The sequence below is a fragment of the Haemorhous mexicanus genome, chromosome 27, assembly GCF_027477595.1.
Source record: "Haemorhous mexicanus isolate bHaeMex1 chromosome 27, bHaeMex1.pri, whole genome shotgun sequence".
Lineage (NCBI taxonomy): Eukaryota > Metazoa > Chordata > Aves > Passeriformes > Fringillidae > Haemorhous > Haemorhous mexicanus.
This window is the reverse complement of record NC_082367.1, coordinates 2,326,595-2,343,025: the sequence shown is the minus strand read 5'-3', so window position 1 is coordinate 2,343,025 and position 16,431 is coordinate 2,326,595. Positions and strand designations below refer to the sequence as shown.

Sequence of the window (16,431 nt, the reverse complement as noted above, 5' to 3'; positions counted from 1 at the left end):
CCCACCTGCCTCCCTGCTTATCCATCTCAACTCATGGCTCATGGGATGATCTAGTGTTTTATGTGGAAATCAAAACAAGCTGTAGCCAAACTAAAAATAATAATAATAATAATAATAAAAAAGACAATGCCCCACATTGGTGGGGTTTTGAAAATATAAAAAATAAAAGCTGACCTATATTCTGCAAGTTTTACAACTCTTTCCAATGGGATTCTGCAAGGCTTGGCCCCACAAACATTTCCTCTTGACAGAGCTGCCCCGCTGTGAGAATGTTCAGCAGGAACAGCATCACCAGAGCGAGCCCTGCACTGAAATACACGGACCTGCAGGGTCATGCCATAAGAGATAATGAAACTGTGTGACTGCCCCTTTGACTTGTGGATCCAAACTCAGCACAAAGACCTCTGGGACAGTGGTGGCTAAGAAAAGGCTGTAGGGGTTTTGGTTCAAAAGGAGACGGGAGCTGTATTTCTTTTTTTTATAACAGACATATAAAAACATTTGAAGACAGATCTTTAAAGGATATTTCACTCCTCCAATCTTGGAATTACATCTGTTAGGACACTGAAATTTTAAAAAGACGATACCGCACATGAAAAGTTTCTGGAGTTGTAACTCCTCCCCTCCCTCAGCCCAGCTCAGATCAGCAGGGACGGGGTTGGCTTCTTGCCCGGCCAGGCCTCCTTGGCGTATTTCTTCTTCTTGGGTTCATTCACAGCTTCAGGGTTGAAGACAGCGGGGTTCGGAGCTGGGTTCATGTTCACTGTGGAGGGCACAACTGGAGTCAAGTCCACATCGGGGGCGAGGTTGGGGTAGGGCATGGGCAGCCCCCCGATGAGCGCGGTGCCGTGGACGCTGTGGGGCTGCGAGCCGGCCTCGCTGTGGGTGGGGGGCAGCCCCCCGTAGAGCCCCCCGCTGTAGGGGAAGCTCTGCATGCGCCGCGACGCCGACTCGTCCGTGGGCAGCGAGCCCGCGTTCTCCAGGCGCTTCTTCTGCAGGCACGAGGAGTTAGAGAGTTACTCACAATGCATGGAACATCAGCCTGCTTAAACTGGGTGCCAAGACCGTTTTCTGTTGTGCTGTGATTTCAGGGTTTACCCCAGAACCCCGGGTCCCTCCCCTGAAGATTCCCCCCCAGGTGTGTCAGTCCCCTCTCCTTTCCCCTCCCAGCACTGTCTGTCAGTCCTGGCATTCCAGAAGGGCTCGAGTGACTGGCAGATTCAAAGGATGCCCTCTACCCCCGGGGGGCACTGGGCCATCCAGGTGTCCTTTGTCCCTTGAGACCTCCCCTCCTGTACCTGGCTGGTGGCTCCCTACCCCTTCCCTGCCCTCTCCCTGGGGTTAAAAGGAGCAGCACCCACGGGGTCAGGAGTTCTGCTGGAGCTGGGGCTGGGTTCAGAGGCTGTGGGCCAGAACAAAGCTCTGGATCCAAACCCTCCATCAGAACCGACTCCTTTCCTTCCCCATGGCCCTAAAGCTTCTCTGGCAGAGGGAATCCCGAGGAGCAGCCCCTGTGATGGGGGAAGCTCCATCCTGCAGCCACCAGAGCTCCTGCACGCCTGGACTTGTCCCCACGTGCCCAGCTGCAGCCCCCAGCCAGCCCAAAGTGTCTGTGGGGTGAAACACCACCCAGCCATGGCCAAAAGTGTCTGTGGGGTCAAACACCACACAGCCATGGCCAAAAGTGTCTGTGGGGTGAAACACCACCCAGCCATGGCCAAAAGTGTCTGTGGGGTGAAACACCACACAGCCATGGCCAAAAGTGTCTGTGGGGTGAAACACCACACACCCAGCCAGCCAAAAGTGTCCCTGGGGTGAAACACCACAGTGCTGCTGTTTGGTTCAGCAGCAAGGCCAGACAAGCTCAGGCATGTCCTGTCCAGCTGTATTGGTAATATTCCAAGTTTTTCCCCCAAGAGGCACCTAAATCTGCCACATACAAAGTGCTAACAGGCCATGTCAGTCTTTGTCCTACAAGGTTTCCTGGAAACCTGGGTTGCCTTGAAAACCACAACAATAAACTCTTAGATGTGCACAGTGCAGGAAGGGAGACAAAAGCTGACACACAGGTGTAACTCAGATGAAGTCTGAGCACCTCTTCACCTCCTTTACCCTCCTGCCAATCTTGAGCTCATCCTGAACAAAGACCAAGTAGGTCACAGGATGTCCTGGGTTGGAACAGACCCACAAGGCTCACTGAGTCCAACTCCTGGCCCTGCACACAACACCCCAAGTCCCACCATGTGCCTGAGAGCATTATAACACAAACCTTCCCTCCCCCACAGAAAGAAACTGCATCTTCTAGATCACTTGGGTGATTTTGCTCCTGATCACTGGAATCTTCTCCTGCAGTCTGGGTTTATGGACTATTATCCTTCTCCACATGATGTTACTTAGTCTATACCAGCAACAAGTGAAATTGCTGTTACACAGTGGCTTAGCTGCTCTGAAGCTCTGCAGATCTTTCTTTTTCCTTGCATACTCCAATTAAACAGAACACTCATCTTGGAGCAAAGCCTAAACCTGCTTGTTCTAGTACACAAACCTATGAAACATCAAACACAGTATTTAAATAAACTCTCATTTTCCCCTTCTATTACCACAGTTTTATCTGACACCTGGAACTAATGCACTAGATTTCTAGAAAGTGTTTCTTTTTGGGACAAAAAAAAAAAAAATCACCATTGACCTCATGTGTTATTAAAGAAAAAAGCTAAAGCTGGGTTCAAAGAGAAATGCTCAAATTTGCTAAAAAAGACAACTGTGGAACAGAGACATGACTTCTGCTTAACAATGAAACACCTCCCATGTGGGAGCACTCTGTTTCTAAGGTGCAATTCATAAATCATAAGGTGAATTCATCAATGTAATGTGCTAATGAGAAAGGTAGGAGTCACCCCATACCTTAACAGGGACCACTGCTGTCTGTACCATGTTCCTGAACCGCCCCACAGATGGGTCCACGTCCTCTGCAAAGAAAAACAGGGATGACTGTGAGCACAACCTGTGAGCACAACCTGTGATGCCTTCAGTGAGCACATGGGAAATAAATCTCTGTGGGGTAATGTAGAAATGTGCCCCCTGTCGATGGAGCGACCAAATTATTCATCTCCTTAAAAAGGAAATAAGCCCAGAAGTTTCTCTCCTCAATTTAGTAAAAAGACACCTCATAGGACCTTAGGGACTTCACCTCAAACCTAAGGAGAGCAAGCTCCTTACCTGGATTGATGATCTCATCATCATCACTGAACGTCACTCTGGAGTTCTTCCGCTTTCGCTTTGGCCTCTGGATGTCCAGGTTCCCTTCCTCAATGGTCAGTGTGGAGATCCTTTTGTTGTGGGCTGTATTAAACTCTGTCAGATTCTACAGCAAATTTACAAACAAATGAAGTCTGATTTAATCACGTGACTGTGCACATCAGAGGACCACAGGACATTGTTTAGTTTCAACTTCACTGTTAGATTTACGGACCTGATGATCTTAAAGGTCTTTTGCAAGCTAAATGATTCCATGACTAAGCAAACGAGGGGGGGAATGCTGTCCTTGCTGGAAAAGCCATCAAGGCAGTGTGCCATCACACTTGTGGTGTTTGTGAGGGTCCCCAGGACGAGATGAGAGATGAGAATCTGACTCCAAGTTCTCAGAAGGCTGATATTCTATTCTATTCTATTCTATTCTATTCTATTCTATTCTATTCTATTCTATTCTATTCTATTCTATTCTATTCTATTCTATTCTATTCCATTCCATTCCATTCCATTCCATTCCATTCCATTCCATTCCATTCCATTCCATTCCATTCCATTCCATTCCATTCCATTCCATTCCATTCCATTCCATTCCATTCCATTCCATTCTGCTATACTGAAACTATACTAAAGAAAAAGATACATCAGAAGGCTTGACAAGAATGAATAATAAAAACTCGTGACTCCTCAGAGCCTGGACACAGCTGGACCACGATTGGTCATTAAATTAAAACAATTCACATGCTGGATAAACAATCTTCAAATCACATTCCAAAGCAGCAAAACAGGGAGAAGCTGAAGCTTCCCAAGAGAAGAAATCCTGGTGAAGGATTTTTCAGAAAATATCATGGTGACATATACTCACGTCCAGTTCTGTCTCCTCCTCTGGCAGCCCCAGCAAACCCTTCAGCTCCTCATCCTCACCACCCATCTTCTCGTCCCCCTTCACTGCTGAGGGCAGCGTCTGCGGCTTCTCGCGCAGGGTGTACGCGCGCGTGGAGGCGCCGAAGGAAACCGTGGAGTCGATGGGGATCTGCTGGGGCTTGTGAGCTTCCAAACGGATGTGGCCCAGGAACGTGCCATGTGCTGAGGACATCAAAATGCAAAATATTCTGTTGAGCTTGGGATCATGGTATTCCAGTTCAAGTTTGAGAATGTTAGGAATGGTAACAATCGTTCAAAGGTACAAGGCACTGAGGTGCTGCTGAAAGCATCAGCTATGCAGACCCACCACATCACAAACTGACATAACACACACCAGAGGTCCTCAAAAATCACTGGAAATTAACTACAAACACATTTTACTTTCTGTATTCCTGCAGGTCCCGATGTACGGTCTGGACAGTGCAAAAAAACACCTGACAGGTTTCAGACCTTGGGAAATCACCCTCAGAACACAAGGCTTCACTAAAATTGTGATGGGAAGGTCAAGTCACTTTCCTCCTCTCCTTTGGCCTCTTACAAGTTAGAAATGTTTGAAGCACCCAGTGAGGCAGCTGCAGGCTGACTGGAGCAAACACTCCTTTGCCCTAACCCTTGTCTTTCCCTACAAGGCCAACTCAAGTTATATCCATTTGCCCACAGTGCAGACAAAAATGGAAAAGGAAAAAGTGTCTCAGATTCAGAATGTTTAAGCACTGAAGCACAGCTCTTCTGTCTGGTTAATGCCACACTACTTACTGCTGTTCAGATCTATGAGGAAAACCCTCTTGAGATGTTTGTGATAGACCAAGGCAGCATGGACCCGAGAGCAAGACTGGTGGTCAATGGTAAAATCACAGAGATCAGGATTTCTCCCAAAGAGATAGTATTTCTTCTCATCAATGATGAGTTTCTGAGGTAGAATATTAAACAGAGAAGGATATTAGACTCCTAGAATCTTTTGGAACTTCCTGAAAAAAATTCAAGAACATGAATAAATAGAGCAAATTCAAGACAAAGCATCAACAGCTCATCAATATTTCAGTTTAGTCTGGCACTGTTAAATACATCAACTCAAGTCTGCTCCACAAACACTGCAAGCAGTTACCTCACAATTTCAGTTACCATAAAAACTGATCAAACCATTTCTCATTCTTGCCCACAAGTGAAACCCAAAGCATCCTGTAAGTTTTCATTTGCCTGTAACACACAAACAATACTGCCCTGACTGGGCAGCACTTGAAGAGATTTTGCAAAGACACAAATTCATGGAAGTTACTACAACAAATCATCAACAGAGATGATAATTGTACTGCCTTTAATTCAAGACAACATTTCCAGAATGTTCTGTGCCTCTGAGCTATAACCCAGTGTCTTTCTTCACACACTGAGCTTAAACACTGCATGGCTTGTTTTGCTGTTGCACTTTGCAGACCCAGCAATCACAGGGTGTCCCTCAGGCCTCTGCAGAGGGTGGGACACTGATGGCTCGGTTAGTATCAAGTGCTCAGTAACCCCCAGGGTTTAACAAAGCTCTCCCTGGTTACTGCTGCCTACCAAAAAAGACAAAACTGAAAAACTCTTTGCCACCTGTACTGAACAGAGAAACATAAGGACCACATCCAAGTGCTGTTTGGCTCAACACTACAGAATCTTGCAAGACTCTTTAAATTGGTGGAACTTGTTGGCAATGGCAGCTACCAGCAGCAGTTTTTCCTTCTAGACAGAGGAGAGGAGGAGCTGAGGAAAACATGTGAGGGAAAACACCATGATGGCACCAAGGGCAGTGGAGAAGGAGAGAGAGGAGGTGCTCCAGGTGCCAGAGCTGAGATTCCTTCGCAGGCTGTGGTGAGACCATGGTGAAGCAGCTGTGTCCCTGTAATCCATGAAGTCCATGGGGGAGCCAGAGATCCACCCTCAGCCCCTGGGGATCCACAGGGGATGCAGAGATCCACCCTCAGCCCCTGGGGATCCACAGGGGATGGAGAGATCCACCCACAGCCCTTGGGGATCCACAGGGGATGCAGAGATCCACCCACAGCCCCTGGGGATCCACAGGAGATGCAGAGATTCACCCACAGCCCATGGGAAAAGGGCTCACACTGGAGTGGGTGGATGCCAGAGAAAGCTGTGATCCAGAGGTTCCTTTTGGTTCCAAACTAGAGCAGCCCAGCCTTAAAAGACTGCACCCCATGGATGAGTGACCCACACCACAGCAGTTTTGGGAAGCCTGTTTGCCTGTGGGAGGGACCCCATGGCACAGCAGAGAAAACACTCCTCTCCCTGAGCAAAGAGAAGATCTCAAATGATTAAATGACCAAAACCCCCACCCCCCACCAAATCTCCCTGTGCTGTCAGTGGGAAAGAGGGAAGGGCTGGGGGAATAAAAGGTGTATTAAAGGCTTATTTTACTTGTTAGCCTCCTCTGACCCTGTTAATAATACATTTACTTTATACCTTTACATTTGAACCTGTTTTGCCCTTAGAGTGTTTTTTTTCTCCCAATCCTTATCTCAACTCATGAGCCCTTCATTTAATTTTTCCCCTCTCCCCTGCCCAGCTGTAGCAGGAGAGGATAAGTGAATGACTTTTGTGGGTGCCTGGCATTTGGCCAGTGTCAAACCACTACACCCAGAAACATTTCTGTTTCAGTCAGCTTCAAGATAGGAGTCTCTCCACACTGAAATACATTCATTGGTTCGGGTTCTCTCTGTCAACAATGGTAAAGAGACTTTTCTTTATTTATTACTTTCAATGTGATATAAGACAAAATATGAAATAGAGAATGAGATGGTGCTGTAATAAAAATAACTTGCTGTATCTGTGCTGATCACAACACTGTTCACAGATCCTGAATGTGGGAGGAAAATCAAATCAAACTGTATTTCATACTGTAGGACAGAGCAGCACTCTTGCAAAATACAGGATGCCTGGTTAATCTGACTGTAATGCAAAATTAAAAAATAAACTGACCAGACAGGTTTCTCAAACAAGCAGTACAAAGGGAAGAGGTTTAACTGATGGAAGCCCTGCATGGCATGAGGCAAGGGAAAAGTCACTTCATTCGTTGTTTCAGAGAAAAAACCACCTGATTTGACAATAATGAATACATGAGAGAATGGAAATACTTATGAATAAGTGTGGAAAATGAAGGGGAATGTTCTGCTGCTGATACACCAAATCCATCAAACCCTAATTCCATACCTCAATGAGTTTGTCTCCTTTGACTACATCCAGATGTAAGCCAGGTGGTGGTTTCCCTGCCCTGGAAATTAAAGGAAAAATATAGTATCAAAACATTTAATAAAAATTATATTACTATTAGAGCTGCTTGAGCTACAGATCAAACCTACACAAATGTAAGCAGAAGTATTTTAGGGAAAATATGAAAATCCCATGATTTTCTTTTCCTCCTTGCAGATTCCTTCTGACAACACACAAGCCAAGAATTTTTTATGGTAAGAGTGAAAGTAACAGGACATGAAGCATCTCAAGCTCTACCTCTCCAGGTGAAAACCATCTGATTTACACAATTATCAGAGCAAGTCCTGAGAGCACATAGTGTGAGACCAAGAACTAGAGATGGGGACAGGCTGGGACTGAGCTGTTTCATCATGTCACCCTCAGAATAGCACATCTCTACCCTTGGCTGCTGAGGAACAGAAACTTCTACCACCTTTCCCCTCTAGGATAGTGATGGCAAAAACCTCAAAGGGGCTCTGCACACACCTGTAGTATTATAAAGTGCTGGGCAACAGCCAGTGCTCCTCCACACTCACCTGTGAGAGTGACAGGGCACACAGAACAGGCTGCAGGCCTAGAGGAACCCCTGTCCTCTGGCAGCACAGCCCTTCCCACCACATTCCACACAAAGAGCAGCCCCAGTGCTCCTGCTCACCTCCTGGAGCAGATTCTCCTGTCTGCAGCATCATTCCCACCAGGGCAGAGGGAGCACAGAGGCCTGAGGGACTCAGCAGATCACAGCAAGGGGTGAATTCATGGGGGCAGCAGGATCACACTGGGCACCTACAGTGCTCAAAGTCAGGACACTGCTGTGCCACCTGCACCACACAGGATCCCTCAGCTCTCAGCACCAAAGGATCTTCTTCTGCTCAGATAGCTCAGGATCTGCATCTCTAGGACTTCCTCACATCTCTGCTGCTTGTCTCCAAGGCTGGAGCAGCTTTCCAGGCAGCAGCAGTGACCTAGTTCTTGGCTGCACTGCTGCCCTGCTGAGGAACTCTGCAGAGATCATGTTCCCATTCTGCTCAGTGCATGAGCCAGCCCAGGGAACAGTGACAATGGCAGTGATGTTCTCAGCGTGGCTGGAGAAGAAAGAAAGGTCACTGGTAGCTGAAGTTCTTTGAAGGGGTTAAATACAGATGTTCATGTTTCTGGGGTGTGCCTTATCTGTGCTGCAAGGTCAGCTCCCCTCAATTATTTCATGTAAGAACACAATCTCCTGTTATTTCTACTTCATTTCTTTGCCAGGCATTTTCCTTTCTTGTTTCCAATCCATGACACCAGCCTGCCCAGATCTCTCTGGCCCTTTCTGAATTGACCACTTGGGACTTTCACAAGTTCTCTTGCCAGGCCCTTCTCAAAACCTGTGGATACACCACCCTAACAAGTATATGGTTAATTCTGACTCCTAGTGTTTTGGAACAAACAGCAGCAGCAACAGCAGAGGATGCTAAACTCCAGCACAAGTGGTGACTTCACCAGTGGAATGGGATGATGGTGATGTGGGGGAATGCTCCCAAAGGTGGGACACAGTCTCTGTGATGAGCTGGAGTCCCTCCAGCACAGCCAGGGAAGCTCCTCCTCTTAGGTACTGCTCAAGCAACTTCCAGCCAGGCTACCCCTGAGCACTGCTGTCTGCTGCTGTGCTCCCTGCAGATCTCAGTGCTCAGCTTTCACTGGAACACAGGCTCCTTCCATGGATTCCTGTCCACTTCTCAGTATTCCCTCTTTCTGCCTCTGAGCACTGAAAAACTTGTTTTCCCTCCTTCCTCTGAAATTGCCAAATTCTGGTTAGTCTGCAACCCAACTGTTGGTAATTTTCACACATCAGCATTACGCTGATCAAACAACTCCTACTTCCCCAATTTTTTTATTTTTTCTTTCCAAACAGGTAAACCTTTCAACAAATTCATTCTACAAGTCTCCTTCTTACTCAGTCTGGCCTCTGCTTTTTCTTTCAGTGATCTTTTCCTGGATACTCAATGGTCAGCCTGTCCTATCACATTTTAGCAACTCCCTCCCTGTACCTGTCAGGTCACAGGAGAGCCCCCAGGAGCTCCAGCACAGCTGAATCCTGTCTGATGCTGCTGTTTTGTTATATACCAGCTCTGCTTTTTCATTGCCCCCTCTACTTTTAGGTTCATTCTTGCTCTTATTTTTACTCTGCCTCTACCCTCAACTTTATTTTCAACAGATAAACCAAGCTCAGCAGTATGACAAAGCAGTGCCTTCAGCTGTGAATTAAAGTGCTAGAAAAATCTACCTCTTCTCTGGGCTCTTTTGGACTGCAGAGAATCCTTTGTAGGCAGTATTTCCCCCAACTACCTATTCCTGCAAAAGACTGAACACAGGAAGGTTGTAAATACTGATTATGATACCATGAAAACAAATTCAGAGAAATAATTTCTGATAGAAAACTCCTTTGGAACATTTTAAGTCAAAGTCACAGTTCAGGCTGCTCAAGTTAGATACCTGAAAATGCTTTTAATGAAAAAAGTAGGAAGATTGTTCAGTTTTATATTAAAAACGAATTGGCTCCAAAGCCACCAAAGATCAGAAGTAATGGCTGGATTTGGAAGTATCAGTCACCCTTCACATGCTCTGCCCCATCAAATCTCACACCTCATGGATCAAGGAGTAAAACATGAAAGGAAATCTCTCACAGAAATCTCCTAGAAGAAAGTTGGTTAGAAAGCTGGCCTTATGCTGCTACAGCAGAGCAGTTTTTTCCCATTTTATGTCCAATGTTTCAAAAGTCCTTTTCCACTAAACTAATTCCACTATGTGCTAAAACATCCACTAAATGAATTTTCCTGCACTGTTCTGAAGGATGGAGAATCAGCAGATTGTCCTCTCAACAGAACACAAAGAGCCCTTAGCACTGCCCAAGGCCAGTGCTCTCCTATCACAACTTGGCTATAGCACAAGTGCTTGTGTTTGAAAATGAGAAAAAAGCAATTTCTTCTGTACCTTGCAGATGGTGCATCACAGCCCCCAGTGCCTCCCCAGGGCAGCATCCTGCAAGTGACCTGAAAATAACACCTGCAAATGCACTGATTGTGCTGGTCCCTAGCTGAGTGAGCTTGACTGAGACCCAGGATGCTCTGACTGCCTCCTGAATCCTGGAACTCCTGGGGGGGATGTGAGGCCTTCCAGAGAGTTAACAGAGCTGACTGGCAAGGAGAACAGGAGCATTCCCAGCTTGGGATTTCCCTCAGCAGCTGCACATGTGGATTTGCTGGACTTACAAGAGACATCAACTGCTTACAATGATCAGCAGTTAAGTATTTCCAAGGGATACCACTGAACAAAAGCAGGGTCCAGCATAGGTTTTTAAAATATTTAAATACCTACAAGCAAAGAAATCTTTCTTCTCTACTAGAAACAGAAAAATGTGTTTCTTTGCTTTCTCCACCTCACGTTCCAAAGGCCAGGCCATGTCTCTGTAACAAAGATAAAGCATTCTGGAAAAGAAGGACAAGGCCATCAACACTTTGGAATGTGCCAAGTAAGAGAACTGAGCTTTTACAAATCAGAATCCCTTCCACAGTGCAGATTCAATGCTGACATGCCAGCAGGGTTATAATATCTGCCTGACTGATGTAAGTCACTACAAGAAATTTGGAATTGATGCTATTTAGGACATAGACAGTACAGCCATAATTCTATTGTGTTAGTTTAAAAATAGGTCAATTATTTGGGTTCCCAAAAGTGACTCAGAAGCTAAATTTAGCCACTTCCTAAAAATCTTGGCCTCTGTGACTCATGTACACACCTTCAGGTCCAACTTCAAGGACAGGGTGAAATTTGCAGAACTCTGGAGCTCATACTCTCCAGAAATCTGTGTAAAAGCATCCCCAGGAATAGCCAGGTTTTGGCCAAAGAAACTAAAGAGAAACAACTGCTGCCTTCAAACAAGCTATTTCTAATGTATGTCCATTCCAGGACAAACCTGACATCCCCACTACTGATGTGGCAAAGAGAGTAAAGCAAGAGTCACAATTCCAAACACAAGTTACACTAGGACAAAAGGACAGGCCAGGCAGCATCCATTAAACATCTGATGGTCATTTCAGATAACCTGTACCTCAGAGAAATCACTTTTACCACCTAAAGCCAGCTCAGAAGGTTTGCAAAAGTCTTAATCAAACTAAGATGTCTAATTGTTATCCAAAGACATTTTCTGATCTCATGGAATGGGTAAATTTTAACTAAAGGAAGTATTGGCACCCTCTTTATGCCAACTGTAAATGCACAGCCCAAATCTTGGCTAATGTACAGAGGAGTTACACATGCTTAAACATGTTCTGGCATCAGCAAGGTGGCAAACACTGTTCTTCATCTGTCTGAAGTTTAGCTGGAAACACAAGGAAAGAAAGAATAAATATTGTATGGATTATGAAGAAGCAACCTATAGCAGCACAAAAACTAAATCAGAGCCACAACTTCCATCAGATGAAAACTGGGAATTTCAGTGCAGAAGTTTTTTCTGGAAATGGGGTACTCAGACACTATGCAAATTATGGAAGAGGTAAAATGATAGAGGCAAACCTCAAAACATGGGCAACAACTTAAAGGCAAGGAAAAAAACTACTCCTTTTGGTTATACCTAAGATGTGTTTCTCATATGATTGGTGCTCACAGGCCCCAGGCAGCTCTCCTTAGGATCAGGAACATAAACAGATAGGTAAAGACTGTGGTTTTGATTTTAATAGAGGTTGAGGAGACTGAAGATAATTCACTACAGAAGAATCTGCTTCTGGCTGTGAAGCCTCTCTGCCACTCCATGCTTTTGGTCACCCAAAGCTCTTGGAATGAAGCCCTCCAATGCTGCCTGCACAGGAGACTTTTTGGTGCTTGTGTAAGACCTGGCTTCCTGCAGGGTATCTTTACATCCTCTCAAGTCAGAGCTTTAAACAACTGCACTATTGGTCCAAGCCTGCTCTTCCAAACCACCTCCAGGCTGGAGAATCCTACCTGGGAAAGGCCCAGGTTCCACATCACACCTGGGCACTCTTTGCTTGGCTCTGAAAGGAACAAACACTTTCAAACCATGAGCTGGAAGATCAGCAGATGTCAGCAGAAGGCATCCAGAGCCTTAGCATGAAATACACTCTACTTGTTTTGCAGAACAGAAAAATAACCAGAAATAAATCAATGCACCTGGTAGGAGAGCTCCTCACTTCCACCATGGTTATCACCAGCCAGCACCACCCAACACTTCCCATTTTGGGTTCACTGCTCAGAACACAAACACTGTGACTGGAAGCTCTCCAGGCTGCCTTCCTGCTGCCTCACTTTTTTATTTTTCCTCTTATGAAACAGCTTTTGGGTTTCAAAAGGAGAAAAACATAAAGCTTTCACTGGTGTTAGCTGCCATGTCTGCACGTGCCAACTGGACAAAATCAAATTGTCTCAGGCACTCCTTTACTTCACAGCTACAAACACACAAAAAATGGTCCCTAAAACCAATACAATGTGGGTCAAACATACAACAGGGTCCAAGAGAAAATAAAAAGTTTCCTTACAATGTACAAGGAAAGAATCCAGACAGGAACTTTGCTGTACCCAAGAATTTTAGAACATTATTGTAAAAGGACATTCAGGTTGCAATAAGTGAATTATAAAAAACCTTAAAAATGTGAGAACAGAACAGGACCTGGCACCCAAACGTGCCCCCTGACCCCTGGGTTTGGGTCATCTCCCAGATCCCACCTCATTTGTCATCCAGCACAACAGATTGTGCTCCAGAACCAAACCAGGGCAGGGACACAGGAAAACTCTCCCTGTCAGACCCTGCTAAGGACACAAACCAGGTACCTGAAGAGGCCCTCACAGTTACAGGTGTTACATTTCTCTCCTCCAGATGGGATTTCTTTTGGAATTCGTCTGCAATAGCATGCAAGCCACTGAGACTGAGCATTTTACAAGCTGTGTTTCCCCAGCTCCTCCATCTACAGCTTTCAAAGGTACAAGTAATTTCAATTTACCATGGAATATAAAGCATATTGTGATCACTGTTGTATAAAAACCCTAGGGAAAAAAAAAGGATGATATTTCAAATTTCAAGCTGAATATCCAGAATAATCTTTGGCTGTATCTGGTTTATTGTGTCATTATCTCATGGAACACCATCCTGTCTCATGCAGAAGTTTATTATTGTGTATGTTAAGCACAAATAAGACCCTAAAATACATGAGGCATTCTTATCCATGAGGTGAAATGGCTTTACCAACTAAAGCAGGTACTTAGAAACCAGGTCTGAATTACAACACATGAGCACTGTCACAAAGCTCTGAGAGCTACAACACAGCTGGGTGAACAGGGACAGCCTGGGCTCTGCAGGGACAGGCAGGGCTGGGCCACACAGCTCCAGCTCTCCGGTGCTGTGGGCTGTTTGTGTGATTTAAAATACCACAGTGCCCATCCCAGTGCTCTGGTGCTCATCCTGGCACCCATCCCAGTGCTGCTGTACCCATCCTGGTATCCATCCCATCCCATCCCATCCCATCCCAGTGCTGCTGTACCCATCCTGGTATCCATCCCATCCCATCCCAGTGCTGCTGTACCCATCCTGGTATCCATTCCATCCCAGTGCTGCTGTACCCATCCTGGTATCCATCCCATCCCATCCCATCCCATCCCATCCCATCCCATCCCATCCCATCCCATCCCATCCCATCCCATCCCATCCCAGTGCTGCTGTACCCATCCTGGTACCCATCCCAGTGCTGCTGTACCCATCCTGGTACCCATCCCATCCCAACCCATCCTAGTGCTCCTGTACCCATTCTGGTGCCCAGGTACCCATCCCATCCTATGCTATCCTATCCTATCCCATCCCAGTGCTCCTGCACCCATGCCATGCCATGCCATGCCATGCCATGCCATGCCATGCCATGCCATGCCATGCCATCTCATCCCAGGGCTGCTGTACCCATCCCAATGCTCCCGCACCCATCCCACGCCAGTGCTCCGGTACCCATCCCATCCCTGCAGAACCAGAAGGCAGGAGGGCCAAGATCTCTTCAGCGATGATCAAAACACAGAACAAATGACCAAGGGCACCCTGATGCCAAGCTCTGCTCCCGGCAGGAGGGCGAGGCAGGGCATCTCCAGGGATCCCTTCCACCGCGGGCTCTCCCACCTCTAACCCAGCCCAGGGCATGGTCGCGATGCTGCTTCTGCAGCACTCAGCCCTGACTTCTGAACTCAAGCTAATAAAAACGCCAGCCTAGTTCCAAGCTGACAGATTTCCCGTACGGGACACGCCCCCTGAGCAGGATATTTAATTCCTACCACACCACGGATTCTGTCTGACCTCTCAGCAAAAGCCTCGGCACCCCAGGGAGGCCCGGGCCCCCCGCGGCGCTGTCGATGGCGGCACCCGAGGGCCGCGCCCGGACCCCGCCGGCCCGGCCAGCACTGTGCGGGCCCGGGGAGCGCAGCCCCGCGCCCCTCACGCCCCTCGGCCGCGCGGCCGCTCACCAGCTCGGGCACTCGAACAGGGACCCGCCGCCCGCCGGGGCCGCGCTCGCCGCCATCTTGGCTCTGCCCCATTCAGCCGCCGCGGGGCACCATGGGAGGCGCGGAGCGGCGCGCGGCGACCCCGGCGTGCACCGCGCGCAGCTGGAGGGGCGGAGACTGGGAGGGGCCTGATGGTGCCCCGCCCACTGATGGCTGGCCCCGCCTCCGTCCGGACCCGGCGCGAGAGCTGCGGGCAGCGCCGGTACCAACACTGGGAAGCGAGGACAGCCCCACTACCGACCCTGGAACAGCGCCGGTACCGACACTGGGACGCGGGGACAGCCCCGCTACCGACACTGGAACGCGAGGACAGCGCCGGTACCGACCTTGGAACGCGGGCACAACCCCGCTACCGACCCTGGAACAGCGCCGGTACCGACACTGGGACGCGGGGACAGCCCCGCTATCGACCCTGGAACGTGGGGACAGCCCCGCTACCGACGCTGGGACGCGGGGACAGCGCCGGTACCAACTCTGGGACGCGGGGACAGTTCCGGTACCGAGTACCGCGGGGACAGCGCCGGTACCGACCCTTGGACTCAGGACAGCCCCGGTACCGAGTACCGCTTGGACAGCGCCTCTGTCCGAGAGAATCCCGGGCACGGCCCGGTGCGAGCGCTCCCGGTGAAAAGCCGCCTCTGTCCCGGCTCGGCCCGGCCGCCGCAGGTGCCCGGGGCTCTGGCCCGGGGCTGTCCCCGGCCCGCACGGCACGCCAGGCTCCCCAGAACGCTCCCAGAAACTCCCAGAGGGGTCGGACACACATCCGAGACCCGGGACACTTCAGCAACAGCCACGGGAGTTTCTAGGTTTCAAGACAGTGGCTTGTGGCTTTCCAAGCTCGGGAGCATTAGTCAAGAGTGTTAAAACCACCAGTTCTGCTGCCACGAACAACGATGTGCAGAGAGGAGAAAGGAGTCAAGCAGTTACAGAAACCCTGAGCTCAGCACCCTGTACCCTCAATTCCAGTTTCCAGAGGAATAAAACAGGATAGAAGAAGGATGGAGCCTACAAAGAATGCTCCCGGTTAGGTCTGGTGACCTAAACAAACAAACAGAAGTGAAGTGCTTTTGTTCTTACAGGGCAGTGTGACACCCAAAGGACTGTGCCTGGCAGCAGGCATGCACAAATCAATAGCTCCTGCCATTTCCAAGGAAAACTCTAAAAAAGGAGCAGAACACAGCATTCCCTTCCTTTGTCAGATTTTATCATACAGGCTCACCAATGGCTCCAAGTTCTAGCAAAAGGCAAACAGTCAGAGCTGACCCAATGCTGCTCTGAGGTATGAGTTTAATTTCTCTGGAATCAGCTATTGTACAGGACTCTGCACAGAAGTATTGTCTATGTCCTTGTGAAATGAATTTTGTATTTTGAGGGAGTTTCATTCTGAAAAATCAGGGAGCACAGAACTAAAGCTGCAGGAAACACTACTGTGCTGATGTAAATTCCTCTACTCTGCTTCGAGGGGGAACTGCAGACACACCTGTGCCAATG

General features: G+C 48.0%; 1 protein-coding gene and 1 non-coding gene across 2 annotated transcripts; both read right to left on the bottom strand.

Annotated features, from left to right (window-relative positions):
• Nucleotides 1-439: 439 nt before the first annotated feature.
• On the bottom strand, nucleotides 440-15,042 carry PPP1R8 (protein phosphatase 1 regulatory subunit 8). The gene is made up of 7 exons (XM_059868843.1): nucleotides 14,902-15,042; nucleotides 7,375-7,435; nucleotides 4,930-5,083; nucleotides 4,115-4,335; nucleotides 3,220-3,364; nucleotides 2,905-2,969; nucleotides 440-992 (listed from the first exon to the last, which is right to left on the bottom strand). The coding sequence occupies exons 1-7, from the start codon at nucleotides 14,955-14,957 to the stop codon at nucleotides 639-641; spliced, it is 1,056 nt and encodes a 351-aa protein (XP_059724826.1). The 5' UTR covers nucleotides 14,958-15,042; the 3' UTR covers nucleotides 440-638.
• On the bottom strand, nucleotides 5,516-5,679 carry LOC132338936 (small Cajal body-specific RNA 1). The gene has a single exon (XR_009489569.1). It is a non-coding gene; the product is annotated as a small Cajal body-specific RNA 1 (non-coding RNA).
• Nucleotides 15,043-16,431: the final 1,389 nt, after the last annotated feature.